Source organism: Arachis hypogaea, chromosome 17 (genome assembly GCF_003086295.3).
Source record: "Arachis hypogaea cultivar Tifrunner chromosome 17, arahy.Tifrunner.gnm2.J5K5, whole genome shotgun sequence".
Taxonomy (NCBI): domain Eukaryota; kingdom Viridiplantae; phylum Streptophyta; class Magnoliopsida; order Fabales; family Fabaceae; genus Arachis; species Arachis hypogaea.
Genome location: NC_092052.1, coordinates 131145558 through 131171784, shown reverse-complemented (window position 1 = coordinate 131171784; position 26227 = coordinate 131145558). Strand labels below are relative to the sequence as shown.

Here is a 26227-nt window from a genome sequence, read left to right as displayed (position 1 = left end):
CAAAAAATGGGCTAAGATTCAACCCCCCTTCTCTTAACCACTGATAACCATCAATTCTGGATTTAAATAAGGTGCACTTGGTCTGTGCTTGTTCTGAAACGAGTTGGTTTGTGTATCATAATCATTAAGTATTTTCAGTTTATTCGAAATTTAATTTTTGGTTCATTCTGGATGTAATTTTGGTTCATTTTTTAGTGAATTAAGGTGCATTTGGTCTCGTTGTTCTGCACAATTCAAAATTCTTCCTCCTCAGATCACATCCTCTCTTGAGATTAATAAAACCAAGAAAAAGAAAAGAAAAATCAAACAAAAAAGAAGAAACAAGAATAAAAAAAACTTCTCAAAACTTCTCATCATGTTCTTCTTCTTGTTGCATTATTTATCTTCTCCTTCTTGTTTTTTCTTCTCATAATTCTTCTTGTTTTACCCTCTTAACAATAATAAAAATATGAAAAAATCAAACAAAGAATAAGAAATGCATAATGCTGCAAAATCACTTGATGGATTTGGATGTGTTTTTGTTCATGATTTAATTTTGTTTGTGTGATTGTTTTCGAACGCAATCATTAAGTAATTTCGATTCATTCTAGATTTAAATAAGGTGCACTTGGTTTGCGCTTGTTTTAAAATGAGTTTGTTTGTGTATCATCATTATTAAATAATTTCGATTCATTCAAAATTTAATTTTCAATTCATTCTAGATGTAATTTCGGTTCAATCGGAATTTAATTTTGTTTGTATGCTTATTTTCGAACGCAATCATTAAGTAATTTTGGTTCATTCTGGATTTAAATAAGGTCTATACTTGTTTTGAAACGAGTTTGTTTGTGTATCGTCGTCATTAAGTAGTTTTGGTTCATTCGGAATTTACTTTTCGCTTCATTCTGGATGTATTTTCGGTTCATTTCTTCGTGAATTAAGGTGCATTTGGTCTCATTGTTCTGTAAAATTCAAAACTCTTCATTCTCATCTTCTACTGCTGCTTCTTCTTCTTCTTCTTTTTTATTTTTTTCTTCTTCATCTTCTTATTTTATTTTGTTATAATTCTTCTTGTTTCACTCTCTTGAGAGGAATAAAATCAAGAAAAAGAGAAGAAAAATCAAATAAAAAAGAAGAAGAAACACATAATGCTGCTACAAAATCACAAAGGAGAGGAGGAGGAAAGAAAAAAAATGCAGCAACAATAACAACAACAAAAGAATGACGATGAGGAGAAAACACACGAAGAAAGAGGAGGAGGAGGAGGAGGAGGAGGAGGAATGCGAAGAAGAAATAACGTAAAGCCTCGCGCGTATAATCACGCTCTTTTAATGAGAGTGATTTTTGTTAGTGTTGAGTCTACTTAGTTAAACTTGAATGGCAATAATGTTTGAATGGGTAATAGATCTGTATTCTTTAATTCATGACATGCATGATTAATAAATGTTGAGAAGTATACATATAATGAATAAATTTTCCAAGGATTTAATGATAACGTTACATGATTTTGCCGTGCAACCAACGAACATCATAACATGTCTTGATTTCATTCGATGTACTCTTTCTATTTCCATCATTTTCTAATTATTACTAATTATAACATAACCATGTTTTTTTCAATCTATAAATCATGTAGAGAGGTAAGATTGCAGCATCAAATCAAATCCCTCACTACTATTTCACCAAAGGGGCTATGTCATACAATTCCTTTATTTTGTTTCTTATATTTAACCTTTTTCTTTATAGGCTTCAAAAGTTGCATGCAAATTGAGAAGTGATAAGATTCCATCCATTGTGTTCCCTTGATATACCATATTCCATGATGCACTTTCAGAGCTTGTTCTATGGTTAGCCATGAATAATATCCATTAAATTTCCTTTGGGGTATAATCCACATTATTGATTATTGCTTTTATTTAGTAATTTTTTAGTGTGAAATTAATGGTATTCTAAAAAGAGTTTAATTTTGATGCACTAATCGTGTGAAACGTTTTACACAAGCGTGCAATTACATCCGTTTTTTTTATGATCATTCTTACGGTAAATATGAAAAATAGTTATTTTTACTGATATGACGTTACGTAATTAGATACACGTGTAAAACTACTTTACACTAACAGTATATCAAAATTAAATTCTTCTAAAAATACTAATTTGTTTGTCTAATTAGTTTCTTCAACTACTTCTATAGGTTGCTAGTGAAGTCCAAATTGAAGGTGGCCAATATTGCTTCTTTGTTTTTGTCTTGTTGCTAGTGAGATCTTTGCCGTCGGCGGCCGGATCCATGTCGTCGCAGGCAGTGAAGTTGCGTGCCGACGACAATTATGTGAGACATTATTAATTATTTTTTAATTAAGGATTGAATTTTGGATCCTCTCATGTTTTTCTTCTTTCTATTTATAGTTTTGAAGATAAATTGCTTTGATTTTATGGCAAATGTCAAATTAATTGAATTGGTTTGGTAGGTTGTGATGGACAATGGTATACTTGAAGTGTATTTTTCCAAAAAGGGTGGATTTATCACTGCAATACAATATAATGGTGTTGATAATTTGCTTGAAGTTCTTAATGAAGCAGATGATAGAGGGTGAATGACGAGCTACAACTATTAAACTATGGTTTTTTATTAAAAATTTTGGATATAAATTATTAATTTATATTCATAATATAATAATAATAATGAATGATATATATATTTATAGGTATTGGGACATTGTTTGGAATGAAGCAGATAGCACAGGAACAACCGGGATATATGAAAGGTTCGTCATGAATTCATAATTAGCTTTCATCTTTTACATTATTATTATTATTATTATTATTATTATTATTATTATTATTATTATTATTATTATTATTATTATTATTATTATTATTGCTAGTAATATTTCTCTCATGTAAGACAAATTAAATTATATAAGAATAATATATATATATTCTATTTCATTTGCTAATTATTATTTAATTTACTCAATTATTTTTCCCTAGTTTATCAGGATCTTAACATTAATAATTAATTACTTGTTAATTAGAACCAATATATGGGAATTAGACACTGCTGCAAAACTTTTTGTTTTCCTTTCTAAAAACTTAAGTGATTGGGGGTGGAATTACATGAAAATAGTTTTATATATAATATATCTCTTGTGCAAAAATCACTTTATGTAAACAATACGTAGATTCACTTGTGATAAATTCAATTTTCTATAGAAGAATGTGGCAACAAATTATATTTATGTGTTTTCCAAAAGATTAAAGAAGATGGAACTTGAATTGGAAGGAAATAACTTGCAACATAAGAATCACACTATTTGATATGAGAAGGTTTTCGTGAAAGAAATGTAAGAATGTTTTGTCGTATTAACTAATCATAAGTGGTGATGAAAAATGCTACAGTTTGAAGGCTACAGCCTACAATTGGCCATAAAGGTATATGTGTATGAAAAAATTGCATGACAATCCATCTAGGTGAAACTGATAGTTATTAAAATATAATTAAATAAATATTATATTAAACGGTCTAGTTAAATATATTAAATTATTTAATAATTTTTTATAATTATTTTTATAAAAAAATTTCATATAAATAATAATAATCTTAGTAATAATAAATAGATGTAATATACTATCAATGTTATATATATATATTGAAGTAGTTAGTTGTGAGTTAATACTTAATTTGACTTCTAAAATTTAAAGTTGAATTTAATTTGATCATCAAAATTCTAATCAACTGAAATTGGACTCCAAAATTTGTAACCGTAACTCGTATTAACTCTTGAGCCGATTTTCATTCACGACATGTTGATTTGATACGTTAATTTGTTGTAATTTGGATTTTTCGCTCAAGTTCTATATAATCAAGACTTATTAGAGCATTTAGAAGCTTGATTCGTGCTCCCAAAACTCCAAATTTTTTAAATTGAATTTGTTATAGGAGGTCTAGTTAGTCACATGAAATTTAGATGAGAAGTCTAAATTTTAACAAATTAATATGCAAAATCAACATGCCAAAATTTAGTTCAAAGACTAATATAAATTACTATTATAATTTTTAGGGTTCAAATTAAGTTAATTATAATTTTAAAGGTAAATTTAAATTCCATTTCAAATTTCATCTCAAAGGTCAAATTGAATATTAAGTCAATTGTTAATTACGTGGCAAATTAATATCTCATGCAGGGTAATGGGGACAAGTTATGAAGTTATAGTGCAAAATGATGAAAAATTGGAGATTTCATTTACCAAAACATGGGATCGATCATCCATGGAGGAAAAGCAGTCTCCTCTAAATATTGACATTAGGTACCATTAAATTCATTCATCAATGCATACATGGTTGCAATCATATTCTTATAAAGCAAATTTAATTAAAAAGTATATTTTTAGAACCATGTACATCTATTATTATGTGAATTTATACATGGTCGAGATTAAAATTTTTTTACATACATTTAATTACATATTATTATGTTAAAAATTATTTTTTATATTCATTACATAAAAGGCCATAAAAAAATGAATATAATTGACCTAAAACTAAAATTATTATTGCACATATTTTAATTAACATGCGCTCTTTTTTTAAAGATAAAACACATATCAATATACAATGTTGAAGAAACATTTACCCTTAAAATTATCTTTACCTTGTTTAATTTGTTTAGGTAAAATGTTAGTTTATTAATAATAGGAGTATAATTGACCTAAATTTTGTGCAGATATGTGATGCTACGCAATTCCTCTGGCTTGTATTGTTATAGCATCTTTGAACACCGAAAAGAATGGCCTGCTTTCAACGTTCCCCAAATCAGAATGGTCTTTAAGCTTCGAAAAGATAAGTATGGTCTTACTTAGCCCTATTTTATTTTTAGAACATTTGTTGACTCTTTGTTTTATTCCACAAGAAAATAAATAATCTGGAGTTTATAATAATAATTATTATTATTATTACGCAGGTTTAATTATATGGCTATAGCGGATAATAAGCAAAGGCTAATGGCTCTTCCAGATGACCGGTTACCGACAAGAGGAAGAACACTTGTTCCACCTGAAGCTGTATTGCTTGTTGATCCTATTGAACCACAGTTCAAGGGAGAGGTTTTTCTTTTATTCTTTTTTCTTTTTATTTCTTTCTTGGAAAGTCAAAATGATTTCAGTGGTTCACGAGTGAGAGTAAGAGCTTAGGAGAGTGAGACTGAGAGAGAGAGAGAGAGAGAAATGGATGATTCTAGGATAGTAGTGTGACCATGATTTTATTGCACGATTTCAATTTATTATAATAAGAGAAAGTTTATGGGACGAGCAACTTTTATATTTTGTGACTAGCACCTAATCATCAAAAGAAGAATGAGTAATCTCTTACCATTGGATGTAATCTCACACCATTAAAAACATTATTGATGGTCAATTGATGGTTACAAAATACAAAAGTTGCTGGTCCTCTAGCACTCCTCACATTTTTAATTGACGGTAAAAAATTTGTTAACTTTTGCTAACTTTTACATCTTTAGATATGCCAGTCACAATAATATCATCAATATAAACGGAAAGAAAAATAGTTGCTTTATTTAGCATTCATTAATTGTCGTAACAATTAATGAATGCTAAATAAGACAAGTTATGGCTGTTTTTGGTTGATTTTCTTTGATTACCAAATATTTCTGCTTTTTTATTGTGTGTGTGGAAGAGACATACATCTGATTTTGTTGAGATGAATCCCATGGCATAAAGTGCTGCTTTGAGTGTGTTGAACCTAGACCGTTGCACTTGTTTCAATTTATAGAGTGATCTAGTGAGTTTACACATAAGATCTGAGCCACCAACTTTAAAACCTTGCGGTTGTTTTATATAAACTTTTTCTTGCAAACTCCCATTCAAAAATGCGTTGTTGACATCAAATTGAGTAAGAAGCCAATTGTTTTGTAATGCTAAGGATAAAATCACTCTAATTGTAGCTGGTTCACTACTAGACTGAAGGTTTCTTTAAAGTCGATGCCTAGTCTTTGATTGAAGCTTTGGGCAACAAGTCTTGCTTTAAACTTGTTAATAAAGCCATCTGAATCTTTTTTACACGAAAAACTTATTTACTGCTAATTGCACATCTATTTGGAGGTAAGGGAGTAAGCTGCCATGTGTTGTTTCTCATTAGAGATGCATATTTTTTGTTCGTTGCTTGCTTCCAGTGTGGAATAATACTTTCTTCTTTTGCTGACTTGGGTAATTGATGAGATTTAAGTTTTGTGTTGAGGAATCTTAGTTTGCTCATGAAATTTTTGGCTCGGGTGGTCACTGGATAAGTGTTGTGATTGGATTTAACAGGTTGATTTTGAGAATTAGCAATATGAAATCTTAGTTTGCTCATGAAAGATCACATTGGTTATAAGCACTCTTCTATTTGTTTTGAGACACTTGAAGCCTTTATATTGTGGTGCAGGGCCTAGATATTAAATAAAACGAATATGCCTAATATTTGACTGAATATTCTCTCTGATTCATATGTGTTATATTTGCTGCTATTGGTTTAGCCTTCTTGAACTCATGATATAGAACTCCATTACTCTCATCTTCCATCGATCGAAATTGCATCAGGACATTCACTCCATTGACATAATCTATGAGTTCATGAGTTTCGATCAAAACTTCAACTTGATCTCTCCATAGAAAGTAGTTCTCTTCATCCAATTTGATGGAAATTGAAACTATAAAATTATGCACCACCATTGCTTGATTCACATTCTAATTTGCAACTGAGTTTATTGCATTTTTCTCTAGCATTGCTTGAATTGGCTCTGCCATTGATATTCCTAAAGCTCTTACTAGTGGCTTAGTCGTGAGAGTAAGAGTTTGAGAGAGTTAGAGAGAAAGAAAGTTGGATGATTCTAGAATTGTAGTGTGATTATGATTTCATTGTAAACTTCAGCTTATTACAATGGTTTATAATTTAGGAAAAGTTTTAAGTATATCGAGAACACCAGTGTTCCAATTATTTTAACCGTTAATTTAAATTATAAAATATATATATATATATATATATATTAATTAAAATCAACGGTTAAAATAATTGGAACAACAGTATTTTCAGTACACTTAAAATTTTTTCTATAATTTATATAGATAGGTGTAACCGGTAACTTCCTATACAAGTCATTTTACAATAATAACTTTAACTACCTTTTTAACTGACTATAACAAACTCACTAACTGTTACTAATTACTTTATGACTTTATATCCTTTCAGAAAAAAAATTAGATGTAAAATTCTTTAAGTTCGATTGATTTTTGAGTTTTGTTTTTATTCTATGATGTTAGTGTTATATTAAAATTTTAAAAACTACACCAATTATTGAAGTGATTAGTCAGATACTCTACGATTTATTAGCATTTCGACTAGAATCTAATCATATATAATAAAGTGTATAAAAACCGATTAATTAATTTTTTATTAAACTTTTAAAATTGGTTAAGCATAAAAATCATCACAAATTCAATCGTTTCACCGATTTTTTTATTGTTGATTTTTAGACTACAACTAGACAAAAAGGAAATTAATTCCTAGTTAATTCACTCAAATTTATTGATTATATTTTTTTGTATAAAATAAATTTTGAAAAAGAAAAACACCAAAGATGAAAACAGAAATCAATGAATTTGTGTAAAAAATATTATATATAGCAGATATGATATTTGTAAAAGAATTTTAACAATTGGTTTAAATATGTTATTGACTCGTTGACTATTGATTTAAGGTGGATGACAAGTATCAATACTCAAGCAATAACAAAGATATTAAGGTGCATGGATGGATAAGCTCCAAATCTGAAACTAATCCTGCAATGGGGTTTTGGGTAATTATACCTACCAATGAGTTCCAATCAGGTGGCCCTCTTAAACAGAACCTCACCTCTCATGTTGGACCTATTAGTCTCGCAGTAAGTCTTTTCTTAATAAATTATATTCATTTTATATAAAATACTATCTATGTAGATTGATATATTATTTATCATAATATTTACATTTACATTTTTAAGGAGGAGGATAGGAAGAATTCACGGTGAATTGTTTCGTGATTTATGAAATTTTAATCCCCTGTTAATCAAAAGATAAATGATTGAGAAACTTAATTTATTTTTTTAAAATATTCTCTTAACTTTTAAATATAAAAAGTTTATTTTTTTATTTTTTAATATTTAAAAAAGTAATATATATATATATATTGACAGTTTTAAGTATTAGGAGGATAATTAAGAAGTTGAATTAAAATTTTAAATTATTACTCTAATTCAAATTAAAGTTGTCGCTAATAAATCTCCAGAAATACAGAAGAGAGATTTGATTTCTAAGTCTATTTGTGACTTATTTTAGAACTTTCGTTATAAAATCTGCAAAATCACAATTTTTTTTAGAACAATATAAAATTTAATATAATAAATGAGAAAGTCTCGAGAGCCAACACTTTTATTAAAATTTAGTCCGTATTTAATCATTAAGAAAAGAGTGTGTAGTCTCACACTATTAGATATAATTTTGTAAACCAACTTAGGTTGATTGCGTGGTCAACTCACTCATCCGCTTAAGCAAGTGTCGGGGGATCGAATCCCGGCTTGTGCATGCAACAACCCATTAATCAGCAACAGACACAAATTAGTCCTTAATCTGTCGGGTTGAGAGATACCATGTGCAACCAAAAAAAATATAATTTTGTACCATTAAAAATAACAAAATGTGCTAAGAGTGCTGGCCCTTAGCACTGCTGAAAATAAAATACTTGATTTAGTAGAACAATGAGACCAAGATAAAATAACATGGTTGCTACATATTTTTGTATGTGACAGATGTTTCTGAGTTCGCATTACGCAGGAGAGGATGTTGTTATGAGAGTCCAAAGAAATGAGTCATGGAAAAAGGTTTTTGGGCCAATCTTTGTTTATCTTAACACTTCATCAGAAAACCAACTCCAACCATCACTATGGAATGATGCCAAAGACCAGGTTGCTTTACCATATTTATTAACCTTATGGACATTTCTCATTTCATAAAAAATAAGCTACGTATTTTATATTTATATAACATGTTAAGATTGGCACTCATGTGTATTGGTTTATCCTGGAAAAATTACTAATATTTATAGAATTCATTTTGTTATCTCTCCATTTTAGGTTGAATTGTGATAAATAATCTAAAAAAATATGTTAAGATTTACAACTGAGCAGAGAAAATAATAAGTGAAATACAAAGAAGGATAATTTAAGTAGTTATGCACGTAACAACGAAATCAATCTAGAATAAGCAAAATTTTTGAATAATTTTGCGATAATTTTTTAGAATTTTAGTTGAAAAAAATTTGCAACAAATTTATAGGTTTTTGATAGAATAAGATGGCAGAAGAATAAAATTTGTTCAGGGTTGCAAGTTTTTAGGTGATAAGTCTAACATTATAATTTAAGGTGCGGTTGTTTACATACACAAAACTGAAATAGAAATATAAAGATATAAAATTATGTTTAGTAGATAAAATAAATATAAAAATATTGTATCTAAACATTAAATTATTGTATTTTGTATCCTTTTTAATAAGAAGAATACAGAAATACTAATGAGAGACATAATTTTTTTTATTTTTCTTAATTTCTTATAATCATATTTTTTATTTCTATATTTTTTTTTTCCAAATTCTTTGTATGAAAAAAATATAGATTAAATTAGTCTTTTACAATTTATTTTAATTTATTACCTAATAAAATATAAAAATACTAATTTTTATATCTTGTCATTTGTATCTTATCTTTTTTTATTCTGTTCTCAGAACTAAACACAATTTTAGAGACTTGTTTAGTAAAGATTTTTTTTTTCAATTACTTGTTTAATATTTTTTTCTTAAAAACCTATAAATCCATGTCAAAACCTTTCATGAATCTATTTGTCATATTACATTAAATCAAATCATAAGGTATCATAGATATTATTAACAAATGAATATATAGCACTAACTAAAAGCAGGAAAAAATGACATGTATGTAGATGAGCAAACAAGTTCAAAGCTGGCCCTATGATTTTCCAGCTTCAGGGGATTTTCATAAGTCTCACCAACGAGGCAGTGTTTATGGCACATTAAAAGTCCAAGACAGGTAATAACAATAAATTAGAGTTAATAATTTGAAGGCTAATCTGATTCATTATTATTACATCTTTCATTATCAATTTGAGGTATTTATTAATCTTTTGATGATTAAATTAACAAATATACGACCTTTGAAAAATTATTTTGACTATTAATCCTATTAAATTATTCCATTCGTTCCAAAACTTTAAAGTGTAGAAGTCGAAATTAACAATAGTTTTTAAGGTCAGTTTGGCTAACTTTTTAAATAAATTCTTTTAAAAAAAAGTTTAAAATATAAGAATTTTTATTAATAACAACTTTTAAATAAGTTATTTTGTGTTTAGAAAGTTATTATAAAAATTCTTATTTTAAAGTTGTGCATTAAATAGGAGTGATAAAATAGCTTTTGAAAATAGAAGTCACATTTTTTAACTTCTTCAAAAGCTCTTAAATAACTTTTTGAAAAGTTAAAAGTTTATCTAAAAAATTGTACCAAACACTATTAATGTAACTTTTTATAAGTCAAAAACTAAAAAAAAAAGTAGCTTTTGAAGTTTCCAAACGGACCCTATGCCAAAAGATTTACATTATTGGCATAACAAAAAATTTTTGGTAAAAGAAAATAAATAAATAAGAAAGTGCACTTTCAGGTTCATAAGTGATCACCACATATTGGCAGAAGGTGCATATATTGGTCTGGCACCACCAGGAGAACCTGGATCCTGGCAAACAGAATGCAAGGTTTGGATCTTTAATTTTCTAAAATAAATACTATTTTAGTCATTAAAGTTTAGGTTTAAAATCGAAATAGTTTTTACTTTTTTTTAGTAGTCTTTAATGTTACATTTAATATTAAATTTTTTATTTTTTGAAAAAAAAAGTTTAATTACTTCGTCGGTTGTTATAATTTCATCGAATTTTTAATTAGATCTCTATATTTATTTATTTTTTAATTGGATTCCTATATCATATTAGATTTTGTAACTAAGTTCTTACCGTGACAAAAATATTAGAATTAACAGAATATTCGATTAAACTATACAGAATATTCAATCAAGTATTAGCCATATTCGTTTTATTTAACGGAATATTACGTTAATTCTAACGTTTTTGTCACGCCAGGGACTTAATTACAAAATCTGATATGATATAGGAACTCAATCGAAAAGAAAAAAGCATAAGGACCTAATCCTAATTAATAAATTCGATTTTTATCCCAAATTTTAAATACCAAAACAATACCTTAATTTTCTCTAAGAAAAATTTGGAATATATAAATTTATTTGAATTGTTTATTATGTTTATATTTTTTTTTTGAAAAATACTACTTGTCCTTTAAAATTTAGTCTTTGGTCTATCTTTTTAAAGATTTATTATTATTTAATTAATTTAAATATCCACTTTTATATACTAATTGTTCAAAAAATTAAAGAAGTTACTTATTTTTTATTTTTTTTTTCTAAAAACTGAACAAAGAATAATATTTAAAAAATATCTAATTGCACTAAATTCTCATATATACTTTTCATTTTTTTCTCCTCTGGTGCAGGGATATCAATTTTGGACTCAAACCAATAAAAGAGGCTTTTTCTCTATCAACAATATACACAGTGGGAATTACAATCTTTATGCTTGGATCCCTGGTTTCATTGGAGATTATTGTAACAATGTTGTCCTCACCATCAAGCCAGGTTTTATTTTTTGAGTGTATATTCGGCCCTGATAAAGTGACAATTATTTCGAAAGAACAACGAGATCCCAAAAAATAAAACACTTAATTCGGTCTCTGATATTTTTTTTTTGACTGATTAGTTCTTGTGCACAAAAAAAAAAACAACATTAATTTTTTTTTTGGCACAAGGGCCTCATTGTCCTTTCGAAGTAATTGTCAGGGACTGAATTGAAATTTTTTTTTGTCAAATATCTCGTATTTCAAAATAATTGTCATGGACTATTTTAGATTTTTCTCTCATTTTTTCATATATTATTTTCTTTGGTAGTGTAGTAGACAGAAATATAAAGACAAACTGACACAATATATGTTTGATTATGGAGAGAAGTACATAGACAAAAAAGATTTGGTTGTCTTCAGATTAAGTCATAATTAAATGATATGTTTTACTGTTTTTTGAACTTTCAATTAAATTAGAACGTAGGAATATTTATTTATTTTTTTAATTATTTAGTCACTTCAATTCGATGATGATTGATGAGGAATATAAAATGTTATTTTCTATTTGTTTATTTATTTATTATTATTTTTTTTATTTTTATCTTCGTTATCTTCTTATTTTCTCATGTGGTTCTATTTTTAATTTCCCCCTTAATCAAACATTATTCTTGGCTAAAGAAGAGTTGCTAATCTATATGAATGCACTTCTTGCAAACTGAACAAATTTTAACTCTTTATTTTTTATATTTTATATTTTATATAATAATTTAAATTTAGAATTTAAAATGCTTTATTTTTTAAGTTTTCTTTTTTATACATATAATAGCCAATTAATTTTAAAAAATACTGCATTTCTTACTTTTTGAGGATCATATTATTAGCATTCACCAACAAACTAACTCTTCTAAAGTTTGGTAAAATTCAATAGGATTCCTCTATATTTGTCCAAAGTGAAATTCACTCAAAGATAATGTTCTATTAGTGTTTGTTTGGGCGTCATTATTTGGATAAAAAAATATTTTTTTTAATGAAATTTTTTTTTATTTTTTAATATATTTGACAAATTTCTAGTAATAAAAGTAAAAGTACTAAAAAAATAAAAAAAAAAACATCTTTTTTGAAAAGCTGTAATTTACATCTTTTTTTAAATATTTTTTTTACTAAAAAAATATGTTTTTTATGTAATAAATAACCAAAAAAGTACTTTAATATTGTTATACCCAAATATAATTGATAAATAAAAAGATCTTTTGGAATGAGATATCCAAACATAAAATTACTTTTACTTTTTCATAAAATCTTTTAAAAAAAAGATAATTAAAAAAAAATCTTTTTTTAGAAGTTCACCCAAACAAAACCACAGGCAATGTGATATTTTATACAAAGAAAAAGGGATCAATGTGATATTTTATGAAATATAAAAGTTTATACCTAAATTTAATTGAGATTATAATAACATAATTTGAACTTAGAAATAAAGATAAGTGGAGTCAATTAGATTTTACTTAATTATTATTATCTTATTGCTACTAATTGAGATAAATTGAATAATCAGAATGAAAAGATACGTTTGGTTTGCGTTTTATTTTTTGTTTTTATTTTTAGTATTTTTTATTTTAGAATTTCATGAAGAGAAAAGTAAAAACAGAAAATAAAATTTTATTATTTTTTCTATTTTTATTTTATTTTTTCATAAAATCTAAAAAATAAAAAATACTAAAAATAAAAATACAAACTAAACACACCCTAATAATGCAGGTAGCAAAGTAAATGTTGGTGAGATTGTATATGAACCCCCAAGAAATGGACCAACATTATGGGAAATAGGCATTCCTGATCGCTCTGCAGCTGAATTTTATGTTCCTGATCCTAATCCAAATTACATTAACACACTTTATCTCAATCATCCAGATAGGTTCATCTCTATTTACTATATATATATATATAATTGAAATGATAATTTTAACTTGTCTAAATAGTCTTTTGAGGTGTATGAAACTATAAAATTTTTTACTAGCAACCATTAAAAACTGTTGACAAAAATTGTGGCAGGTTTAGGCAGCATGGATTATGGGAAAGATATGCAGATTTATATCCAAATGAAGATTTGATTTACACAGTTGGACATAGTGACTATAGAAAACATTGGTTCTTTGCCCATGTTACCAGGTTCATTTATTTTTTTTATATATATATATATATTTCATTTTTCTTAAAACAACATAGGATTGTGTTCTATAAAGGTAGCAGCAACATGAGACATGAAAACATTGTTACATAAATTACTTATTACAGGAAGAGAGATGATGGCACTTACCATGGAACAACATGGCAAATTAAGTTCAAGCTTCATAATGTTCAGAAAAATGGAACTTATAAACTGCGACTAGCACTTGCAGCCGTTAATTTCTCCGAATTACAGGTTAAGAACCACATTAATTTAAGATTTAAATATGGTTTAATTACTCTGTTGGTCCTATAGTTTCGCAAAATTTTTAATTAGTTTCCTATACTTTTTTTTCTTTTAATTGGATTCCTGCACCAAATTTTTTTTTCAATTGAATTCCTATACTTTTTTATTTTATTTGAGTCTTTACACTAATTTTTTTTTAGTTGAGTCTTTATACAATTAAGTCAATTACTACTAAGAGGGAGCTAATTGAAAAAAAAATTAGTGCAGAGACCAATTAAAAGGAAAAAAGTATAGAGACCTAATTGAAAATTTCGCGAAATTATAGAGACCAACAGAATAATTAAACTTTTAAATATACTACATCACTTTTTTTTCTTTTTCTTTTTTTAGATTAAATAATATTACATACAAGTTGAGTGATTTTTTGACCGATTGCGGATTTGTCTTTAAATAAATAAAATTTGCCCTTATATTCGCTTTTGAAATTATTTACATTTTTTATACTTTATTATTTTTCTCGTTATAACTGGAAATGATATAAATATAATTAGATATAAGTAAGAGAGTATAAAAATATAAATAATCTGATAATTACTTATAATGGTAAATTTTTTATTTGTTTTAAAAAATCCCAAACTATGCAATGTTATCTAAATGCAGGAGTTATTAGTTGTGCAAATTAATTTTCTTAACTAATTTCCCATCTTTCTCAACATCCCATCTTTCTCAACATGAATTATTCGTTGAATGGTTTCACTTTCTTTTTAACCTAAAAATTTAGTTAAAGTTAATTTTATATAAAATTGATAGTTGAAAATTATTAGATGATAATTTAATTAAATCTATCAAATTATTTAAGTAGCATTTGTTTTGAGATATTAAAATGGAGATTAAAAGATTGAGACTCAGTATCATATTTGTTGACCCAAAGATTAGTACTAAAATTTCAATCTCTGTCTTTAAATTTTCGGTATTTCAGTCATTCCAAAAAGTGGAAATACAGGAGACTGAAATTTTTAGAAATAAAAACTGAAATTTTAATAAGATTTTATACCTAAAATACCTCTATTTCAATTAATTAATTCTAATTTCACCCTTTGTGCAAGTTAAATTAGAGTTTCATTCTTATTCCAGTCTCTGTCTTCCACTTTACACCAAACATAATACTGAGTTTATTTCAACTTTTGTCTCTCAATCTTTGTTTCTCAGTTTGTCTCTCTTTTAAACGTTACTTTAATGATTCTGAACTATTAACTTTACATGACTGTACATGAGTTTCTATTTTTTTTTTTTTATTACTTTGAAGGTTAGAGTGAATAATCCAAAAGAAGATCCACCGATGTTTACAAGTGGGTTGATTGGGAAGGACAACGCCATAGCTAGACATGGAATTCATGGACTCTATAGACTATACAACATTGATTTATCATCTCATTTACTAGTCAAAGATGATAACATCATATATCTTACACAAACTATAGCTAATGGTCCCTTTCAAGGCATAATGTATGATTATATTCGTTTGGAGGGTCCTCCTTCTCATAAATAAAGAATGTTAATTTCATATTTTTGTTTGTTAAATATCAATGATTTCATCTCAAAGTTTATTTATATATTTGTTTTTCTCGTACCCTATATAATTTATAGATGAATATGCATGAGAGAATATATTTTGTAAGAACTTTATTAGAGATAAGTAGACAGCACCTTGCATTGTACCCTGTATGATTTTTATATTCTCAATTTATTAATTATGTTTTTATTCGTTTTAAATATGTGTCACCGTAAATTTGTACTTTGTTTCTATATATTTTGGTCCTTTTCTTTAATTTTCTATTGTTATGTTCTGGTTTTACTATATAAATGTAATATTATGGTATTTTAGAAGAGTTTTAAAATTGAGAAAAGTGCAAAGTTAAAGAGGGATCAAAATTAGATGAACAAGAAATAAAGAAAAGGAAATTTTTTGTTTCAGTATTGTGATTTTGATTAATAAAACTATTGGGTAACCAAGTATTTTTAGAAGGAGACCACTTTAATAAACACATTTAAAATCTTTTTTTTTAAAGACGTTTATATGTGTCATTTTATTATTGCACATCTGTATTAAACCGGTTAATAATTTATTTTTTAATAAACTATAACAAAATCGATTTATTATAGTAACAATAATAAATCCAATGGTCTGCATTACAATTATTAAACCCGATTTGATCCGATCAAATTATACAATCTAAATCGAATATTTTTAAATTTTTTAATAAAAAGACAAATATATCCCTAACTTTTTATTTTGCGAACATTTAAATCCCTAAAAATTTTAAAAATAATTAAATTCCTAAAAAAAATGAATTTATTGTTATTGTAATAAAAAAATCGGTTTTATTTAAATTTGTTAAGAAATTTAAAAATAACCGATTCATTAATACGTCCAATAATAATGTGACACGTAAACGTCCTTACAAAAAGACATTTTACGTATCTTTATGGGAGCATCCCCTTTTTAGAAAGTAAATCTAATCAAGTCTTTTTTAAATGTGTGTGCTATTTTTCTCTATAATGTTATATAAAATTTAATATGTGTTTTATGATGATAAATTTATATGTATTATTAATATGATAAAAATGTGAATAAATAAAAATTAATTACTAATTATTTATTTATTTATCAGATTTTGAAAAAACAAGCGCTAAATTAAGGAAGAATTAAAACAAAAAATCCTATCCCAAATGCATTGAATTGAAAACTAATGTTTTAAAAAAGGTCGTTGTTCATTCACAGCAGTTGAAATACAAAAATATGTTACTTGTTAAATAATTTAGCCAAAATATTGTCAATCAGTAATAGTTTAAATGACATAGTCTCTCCATACTCAATTAAGAGGTTGTGGGTTCGAGTCTCCTATCTTTGGTAAAAAAAAAAAAATAGTCAAAATATTAAATTATTTAATAATTTTTAATTATTGTCTTCACATAAAAAATATCTTCATGTGAATAATTATTTTTTTAATGAGAATTTTTATCAACATTAGGATAATAACTTTATAGAATTAACTAACAAGTCAAACAATAATATTAAATATAAAAAATATATTAAAATATAAAAAATTTATAACAAATTATTTTAATAATATCTTAAGATACTTATTTAAAAAGATTTAACTTTGAAACAAAGAGCATATATAAAAAAAATTTAACCTTTATATTTTTTATAAAATTTTTTTAATCAGTAAACTTTTAAAGTTTTATTACCCATCTTAATTAAATTCATTAGAAAAAAAAATAATGCTACATATTTAAATATTTTTATTAATCAAGTTTAACTAAGTTGATTTAATATCAACAAAAATCAATTATAAATAACGTTATTCTAATTTTTAATATTTAATTTAATTGGACTTAGTTCATAAAAAATCAATAAAAAATATTATTTATATATTAAAATCAATTATTAAAATCAGTTACCAATATATTTATATATAAATACATGTGTGATTTAATTTATTTTTAACATATATTTATATTTTAACATATATTTTATACTAATAACTAATTTTAGCGACTGATTTTGATGTACACTTGAGATAGTCGAAGACTAATAAAGCAACATCTAGAGAATAGTTTGTCTTTGCAGTAGTCACATACTCTGATACTCACATGCAAGTCACGTGGAACTGAAGAAAATGAATGAGGGTAAAACTGTCATTGCACATTGACCTCCATGCTCCCCCTTATATATACCTCCAGCTCCGAATGCTAGGGTATATAAAGCCCCAAATCAAATCGAGGGAAAACGAAGGAAGAAGAATTGAAGCAGAGCTCAACGAACGATAACGACAACAAACTTCACTCAACTCTTCCAAATCCATTTCTCGATTTCTCATCACGTATTCCAAATCCTAGATCTTACTTCTTTCCTTTCATCACTGCAATCTTTTCTTTCTTTCTTTTTTTCTTTTAATTATTGACCTTTTTTTTAATTATATTCTCTGTTTTCTTCGTTAACATGCACATTTTTTTAACATGAATTTTTGCAGTTATCGTCCAATAATGGCGACGTTCGAGTTGTACCGTAGATCAACGATCGGAATGTGCCTCACGGAGACTTTGGACGAGATGGTTCAAAACGGAACCCTTAGCCCAGAGCTTGCTATTCAGGTTCTCGTTCAGTTTGATAAGGTAAAAATTATTCTTATATATATATATATATATATATATATATATATATATGCTCTTTGATATGGTTCTTATTTTCTTTCTTTCTGTTCGTGTTTTTTTGCCTCAATTTTGAAGCTTCACGATATTGTGTGTTCAACATGTTGTTTATTTTAATGGTGTGTGGATTTTGTAGTCCATGGCTGAAGCATTGGAAACACAAGTTAAGAGCAAGGTCTCCATTAAGGTACCAAAATATGCTCCTTTGTTTTGATGTGACATGAGGTTTTGTCTTTTAGGATAAATTAGATTTGATTTGGACTTGCTTGCTTCTATTGTTATTGTTGTTGTAGACTTGTCATGAACTGTTACAGTTAACACGATAAGGTAACCTTAGAGTACTGCTAGTTAAGGTTGGTAACCTGATGAGTTTTATAACTTGTAATGATTGTTGATTGCTGGTTTTTAATAGTAAATAGCAAATGTTTGAAGAGTAATACCATTTGGCTTAGATAAGCAACTTCAAATGTTTTTCTGAGAATAATGCACCGTATGAAAACATGGAGTGGTAGAATCATGAGTGAAATGCAAATAAAAGGAAAAACATTTGACAGAAATATATATATTTTTTAATTTTTTATCAGCCATTTTTGTACCATTCGTCATGTTGCCGTGTGTATCCTTAAGTACTTCTGTTGTTTGAAATCTTCCAAGTATAACTAGCAACGAATAAATTTTTGAAATTTACTATACTATATGTTAAGTGTTTTCATAATTACAAGTGCTAATTTTATCATCTTTCATCAAGAGGTTCAAAATGATCTAAGATAGTGCTAATTGATAGTTCAATATGAAGATTTTTATTATTCCCTTTGACAAAACTCGTTATCCTAGCCCTAATACTCAAGGAATGCATGTGGCATATGAAGATAGCTTAGAATAAAGAGAGGGGGAAATATTTAGATTTAAATTGAAGCTATATAACAGAGATCTTGAGTCATTGATAATTTGCATATATATTGTGACTATTGAATCCTTGATAATCTGGATAAGATAGAAAGGTTATTGACATTTTTCTGTTGCATTTTAATTGTGTATTAATTAATGTAGTCTAAGCTTGCAGCAACATTTTATCATTGTATATTGATCTGCAGTCTGAAAGAAGAGCTTTCTTTGTCGCCCTTAGTTGCACTCCATTGTTTTTCTTAGTGGCTTTTTGTCGACAAAACTGTCTATAATGATCAATATTGACATAAATTTTTCTACTCATAATAGAAGATGATGTCAACATCAGTTGTCTGGCCTTTTTAGAGATTTGTTATTTTGTGTATATAAGTAGTAACATTTTTTGCTTCAAGAATGCTCTCCAATCACTCTTTTACTTTAATGGAATATAAGGTGATGTAATGAAAGCATGTGATTGAAAGTTGATCAATTTACACATTGTTTTAACTTTTAACTGTATTAGAGCCTGCTGCTGAATGCATGTTGAAAAGGCAAGGCTTTATGTTTCTTTAATTTTGGTGTCAATTTTATTGTGGGTTGATATTTCATGTTAATAATGCAGTTCATCAACACAGCAACTCTAGATTTTTCAACAATTCCTTTCATTTGTTGATTTTATTTGGGAGGATTACCCCTTTTTTTTTTGGCTCTCCTTTAGTGTTCAACATATAGTTTGCTCTAACATGCAAAAGGATTGGCATGCTTTGTTACATGGTAAATATTGTCATTGTAAATTCCTTCTCTCTTAACAAAATTCTCCCTTTTCTATCCAATTTAAAAAAAAAAAAAGGGGTTCGGAGTAGCTATTCTCAAAGCAATCTCAAGTTAGTCAATCATCATATTCCTTATTTTAGATTTGTACTTATTTTCTTTGTGAGAAATGGTACATTAACTCTTCCTTGCTTTCCTTTTTTCTTTGTAATAAAAATCTGACTTGTTCTGTTTTCCTTTTCTTTTTGTTTGTCCAATTTCACAGGGACATCTCCACACATACAGATTTTGTGACAACGTTTGGACCTTCATGTTACAAGATGCATTGATTAAGACTGATGACTGTCAAGAGAATGTTGGAAGAGTTAAAATTGTGGCATGTGATTCAAAGTTACTCACACAATAAACTTGCTGAATTTCCATGGACTGTGGATGAAGGAGTTGTTGTCATTTGCTTGTATCATGGGAATGGTGGTGGCAAAGACAATAGTCAAAGATGATCTTAATTCTCGAATGAACAGCAACCACGTAACAATATGGATTTTAAAGCCATTAATCTTCACACCTTTATTTAGTTAATGTTACATTCAGAATGCTACATGTTTAATTGGATGAGAATACTCTCCTTCACTGTACTGTTTTATAAACGAACTTATGGTTGAAGGATGGTTGTTTCAGATTGTGATTTTTGACCATCTTATAACGTAAAAACGTTTTTTTGACGTGTTAGAGTTGCTTAACCTACACTGGTTAACCGAAGTCCAGATGACTAAAACCTGACAAATTATAATATTCTCTAAAAGTTGTGTTATTTTTGTAAAGATAAGTTCTCTCATTGAAACGTTTATTTCATCCTTTCAAACTGGTCATATAGATCTAACATATCATCATAACAAATAGGAATAATAATTACTAATTAGTGTTATTTAATCAAAGAATTGAATTTAATTTTTAGTGTGCATAAGGTATAACTTTAAATATAATGATATTATTCGTATTTTTTATAAAGTAATTTTAATAGTTTTTAATTATAATTGTCTACCATAGAATTATTTCTAAAATTTAAGAACTTTATATTCCTAAAAATTTGCAATATTCATATAACCATTTACGGAGTCTTATAATGAATGTCATCTATGTTAACTATATACTAAAAATTGTTGTGATACCATTCCTCTTAAAATTTAAGTTGATAGGAGGAACAATATTAATAGTTATATTTAATGATTATTTTTAATATATGTTATGATACTATTTTTTTTAAAAGCTTAAACTGATAGAAAAAAATAACATAAATTATTATATCTCTAATATTATTTTTTAAACAAGAATTTCTTTTGAATTTATTAATTTTTTTGCATAATTTTTTTTCTTCTTTTTATTTGTCTTATATTATTTTTTAAACAAGAGCTTCTAAATTTTTAGGATCATAGAAGCTTTGATATCATATGTCATAATATACCATTCAAAGGGGAGACAAATAATTATATCTCTAACAAAAATTACCAACATGTAAAATATGTTAGAAAAGTTAAAAGGACACTCTACTGTACAGATTGAGGTTGTATAGAGAGAGAATTAAATTCCTTTTATAATTATTTTTTATTATTTTATTAATGTTCAAAATATAGATCTTAGTATTTTCAATTTCTCTTTCATCACATAAAAAGAAAGATCTGTAAAATTACATCTTTATCATATAATTCACCAAAGTTAAATATCAATGTGGTCCCTAAATTTGCAATTAAATCTCAATTCAATGAACTTCCTCTTCCTACACCCAACCGGCGCCTCATCTGCGCCACGGCTCTCCTCCTTCCTCAACCCATCAATCTCACTCTCAACATTCCATTTCTTTTTCTCTTCCAATAACCCACAGTTCTTAGCATCCAAATACAATCAACTAACCACTCAACAAATCAAGGTAATGAAATTCAAGAGTTCACCTAAACTCCACAAACTTAGATAAATCTTGAATTAATTGTAAAAGAAGGAAATAAATAAAATTGGACACATAATCTGTGTCTTAGCTCACGGGTTTCATAATATTGCACTAGAGAAAAAGCAACAACTAATGTACTTGAATATTTGAATTCTTTTAATTTGTGGAGAAAAATTAAAAATTGAGGTGGCCAAGAAGAGTGACCGAATAAACCTAAGCACTGCAACTGTACCTACAAATAAAGCAATTATACCCATGTTTTCAATAATCATCTATAAATAATTATGAAATTAAGCAGAACTCATCAATTTTAATATTGAGAAATTAAGCAAAATTTATAAACTCATTTATCAATTTCAAATATACTTAACTAATTAACCAAGTAATTGTTGGGAAGACATAGAAATAATGATGAAGAAGAAACAACGACATATAAGAGAAGAGGAGGAGACAAAGATTGAGAGATGGAACAGCGATGAAAAACAACAGACACGAAGCAAGAGAAGAAAACGATGACATCGATGGAAATGAAGCCTAAGAAGAAGATGACCAGAGTGACGCAGACGGACCATGGCAATAAGGAAGAACGACGATGAAAAGGAAATCAGACAAGGAGATAGGGGAAAGGGGATTGAGGAGCTTCGAACGATGTTGATGGTTGGTTGGAGACGCAGGAAGATGGCTTCTAATGGTGAAACTGAAACACAACTTCTGGAGTTTAAATTGGGATTAGGGTTATAAACCAATAATAAAGATTAAATTGAGTTAAAATCTTATAATTGTTACATAATATAACTGTTGGTTGTCTACGGTGACTTTCTTTACACACGTTATTACTTTCTTTGGGAATATTCGCCGAAAAATCTATATCTCACGCTCTTGTTAAGTTTGGGGACAATTTGTTACCATTTTAAGTTGATGGACGAATTTAAAATTTGATTATAAATTTAGGAACTATTTTAAGATTTAACTCATGTTAGAATATATTATATAAATTAAACAATATATGTATTCATATATAAATACACACTATAAAAAAATGCTGAAAACGGTTGGATTAATTGTCAAATTTAGCATCAGACATTAGCAGCAGATTTATTGGCGAAATAAATTTGTCAGATAAAAAGATTACTGTCGGATTTATCCATCGATAATACATTATTAGTGTAATGCTGTGTTTTGGTCATTTTCAAAGCGTTACAGTCGGATTTTTCCGTCAATAATTGATGACCGAATTTTTACTAGTAAAGAATTCACAATAAATTCTCGTTGTTAGTATAGTTTCTAAACCAACAAAGAATCCTTTCATACAAAAATTTGATTGTCACTTAAGCAAACCCAATAAAAATAAACCGAAGTATTTAAATCTCGGGTCGTCTCTCAATGAATTGCAGGGAAGTGTTCTTGTTATTGGTTATGAATTTTTTGAGAAATTTTTGAATGAGGAATGGAAAAATAAATGATTATAAATTAAAGCAATGAAAATTAACAAGAGATTTTATGTAATTAAAATAAAAAGCCTTGGTTAGGAGAAGATTAGTCGGAAGTTCTATCCTTGTTGGATTTCCCAAGATTAATAGTAATAAGTTGTTGTTTCTACTTAGTTAACCCTTATCGAATAAAGGAAAGTCAAGTAGTTGAGCCAACTTCTATTCACAAGTCCTAATCCTCTCCCTTGAAAAGGATTAGCGTTAGTGACTAGAGAGCCAGCCAACAACTTCCAATTACAATTTAACTCTTGAGTCTTCCAACTCAAAGGTCTCCTATTAAATATTAATCAACTCTAAAGCCAAGTTTGAAGCCTATTCCATTGACATGGATGCCAATCTCGCATACATGTAAAGGGAGCAGAAGGAAGACATGATAATTGGAATTGAGTCGAGATAATAAAGCAAATAAAGAAATTAATTAGAAAAATACTCTTTGCATTAATAAATTAACAAGAGAAGAAGATAAACTAAAGTAATAGAATAAACAAAAGTATAAAAATACTAAATTAAAGGAACATTGAACCTGGAATTGGGAAGAAATAAACCTAGAAACCTAACAATTTTTGAATGATAGGAAGCGTCCCTTGATTCTGCTCCACTCCCAGCCTCTAATCTGTGTTTTTCAGAGCAACTATGGCAAATTATATGTCATTTCGAAGCCTCGGATGTTAGCTTTCCAACGCAACTAGAACCGCCTCATTTGGACTTCTGTAGCTCAAGTTATGGTCAATTGAGTACGAAGAGGTCAGGCTTGACAGCTTTGCAATTCCTTCAATTTCTTGTATTCCTTCCACTTTTGCATGCTTCCTTTCCATCCTCTAAGCCATTCTTGCCCTGGAAAACCTGAAAACACTTAACACACATATCATGACATCGAATGGTAGTAAGAGAGAATTAAAAATTAGTAATTTAAGGTCAAAGAAGCATGTTTTCAATCATAGCACAAAATTATGAAGGAAAATGTAAAACATGCGAATTCTATGAATAAGTGTGAGAATAATGGATAAAAATCAACTCAATTAAGCACAAGATGTACCACCAAATAGTGGTGCATTAATAACCTTGTCCTAAATTCGAACTGCGAACCTTCTCCCCCCTCATTTTTAACAACTCTCTCTCTAACCTTCTCCTTTCTATCTCTCTCTCTCTTTCCCCTCTTTCTCCCCCCAAAACAACTCCGACAGCCCCTTCGTCAGTGTCGACCACCACCAACTGCGTGAACTCGGCTAGGTGCTCCTGGCGACATGTTGGTCGTTCTGTCGTCGCCGTTGTCATCGCTCCTGCCACTGTTGTCGCCATCGTTGCTCTTTTAATCGCCGACCTGCATCTCTCCTCCCTCCTCCTGGTAGGTTACCTTCATCCCTCTTCATATTCTATTCCCGTTTTTACTTCATTTTAAATAAAAAAAAATCTTAACCCCTTTTTGAACCTTAACCCTATCTTGCTCCTTCTTTAGCGACCGTGGTTCAGACGTTCTTGCCGCCTTGCATTCTCGCTGCTAGTCGTACTTAGTTCCTATCACATTGCCATCCTCTGCTTCCTCTTCTCGTAATTCCTCCATCACTGTGTGGGTGAGTTTACTAACTTCACTTTTCACTTAATTTTTTTCAGTTTTTATTCCATAAATTTTTTATTCTAAATTTTTTCAGTTTTTCAATTTTAAAATTTGATGTAGGTTTAGATAATTTGTTTAATTTGATATAATCAGATATTATTGAATTTCATCTAACTCTCGTTAATTGGATTATCTTAATATCAAAAATGGATGTAGACAATAAAAAGAAAGTTGTGAAATACAATACGAAAGTCAAAGCTTGCAAAGATTTTTTCTTAAAAAACTTAAGGTGAAATGGGTAGAAGTAGTATCTTTTATCTTGTAAGTTATGATTGCTAATTGGTTTATTGGAAATATTTAGGTAGTAGAGAGAAAGACAACTGGTGTTTTTATAATGTTGTAATTTGGTATATGATAGTGTTCATAATTACTTGTTTGTATGTTTATGGTTTGTTGAATATCAATAATTGGATTTATAGTAGAATTGAAACATTTTTCGAGAAGATTGGGTATGGGAGTTGAGTGAAACTGAAACTTTAATAAACTTTAGTCATAAACTTTAATGTTTGAACATATTTGTGAGTTATAGCAAATTATTATAATAACTTGTAAAACTTTTAATTTTGTTAATTTAGAAATCATTGAATTTAAGGATTTAAAATTATATATTGAGTTTTTAAATAAATTTTAAAAAAATAAAATTTAAGTTACCGTTAGATTTACCGGGAGATAAATCTGACAGTAACAAGCTCTAGAATTACAAGTTTATATATGCTGCTAAATTTGTCGATAATTAGTGACGGACGAAAAAATCCGCCAATAAATAATTACTGGTGATGTTTATATCGTCAGATTTATTCTGCCGCTAAATCCGACAGTAATCAGAATCCGTCGATAAATCTGATGGTATCTGACGACTTTTTTTGTAGTGACATGATAATTGATTTGATAATTGATTTATGGTGTACACATAATAATTTTAAAAAAATATATAAAATTTTTTAAATTAATATAAAATTTTATGGTAGATTTTGTAAAAGAATATTTTAATAAAAATTCATTTTTGATATAATTAATCCCATATTTTTATTAAAAAGATTTTTCTCCAAATGAAAAAATCACCAAAAAATGAGCTAGTCCATATTGTTAAGCTGGCTAAGCAGCCAGGCGTTGATAAAAGTAAAACATTTATATTTCTTGCTT

The 26227-nt window shown here is 27.7% G+C and overlaps 2 protein-coding genes across 5 annotated transcripts; both read left to right on the top strand.

The window, feature by feature from the left end:
- The first annotated feature begins 1707 nt into the window (after positions 1 to 1707).
- On the top strand, positions 1708 to 15779 carry LOC112766983 (uncharacterized). Of its 4 annotated transcripts, none has more exons than XM_072223659.1 (16): positions 1708 to 1826; positions 2171 to 2305; positions 2445 to 2566; positions 2682 to 2741; positions 4162 to 4284; positions 4701 to 4820; positions 4938 to 5079; positions 7728 to 7910; positions 8814 to 8969; positions 10000 to 10106; positions 10732 to 10822; positions 11631 to 11772; positions 13512 to 13668; positions 13806 to 13922; positions 14049 to 14175; positions 15473 to 15779. In XM_072223659.1, exons 1-16 carry the CDS (start codon positions 1824 to 1826, stop codon positions 15713 to 15715), a joined length of 2028 nt encoding a protein of 675 aa, XP_072079760.1. In that variant the 5' UTR covers positions 1708 to 1823; the 3' UTR covers positions 15716 to 15779. The 4 variants fall into 4 exon arrangements, with proteins under 4 accessions (XP_072079760.1, XP_072079761.1, XP_072079762.1 ...); XM_072223660.1 differs by having other exon boundaries at positions 15478 to 15620; XM_072223661.1 differs by having other exon boundaries at positions 1735 to 1863; positions 15478 to 15779.
- A 2096-nt stretch (positions 15780 to 17875) lies between these two features.
- Positions 17876 to 20759, top strand: LOC112766296 (transcription initiation factor IIA subunit 2). Its single transcript, XM_025812205.3, has 4 exons — positions 17876 to 18053; positions 18204 to 18345; positions 18518 to 18568; positions 20303 to 20759. The coding sequence occupies exons 2-4, from the start codon at positions 18217 to 18219 to the stop codon at positions 20441 to 20443; spliced, it is 321 nt and encodes a 106-aa protein (XP_025667990.1). The 5' UTR covers positions 17876 to 18053; positions 18204 to 18216; the 3' UTR covers positions 20444 to 20759.
- Positions 20760 to 26227: the final 5468 nt, after the last annotated feature.

Bases quoted from the DNA above. Each gene is read 5' to 3' on its own strand.
- LOC112766983 (XM_072223659.1), top strand. The intron at 4,285-4,700 runs GTACCATTAAAT...AATTTTGTGCAG, and splicing joins CCTCTAAATATTGACATTAG to ATATGTGATGCTACGCAATT. The intron at 4,821-4,937 runs GTATGGTCTTAC...ATTATTACGCAG, and splicing joins TTTAAGCTTCGAAAAGATAA to GTTTAATTATATGGCTATAG.
- LOC112766296 (XM_025812205.3), top strand. From the start codon at position 18,217: ATGGCGACGTTCGAGTTGTACCGTAGATCAACGATCGGAATGTGCCTC. The intron at 18,346-18,517 runs GTAAAAATTATT...TGGATTTTGTAG, and splicing joins TTCTCGTTCAGTTTGATAAG to TCCATGGCTGAAGCATTGGA. The intron at 18,569-20,302 runs GTACCAAAATAT...CCAATTTCACAG, and splicing joins AGAGCAAGGTCTCCATTAAG to GGACATCTCCACACATACAG.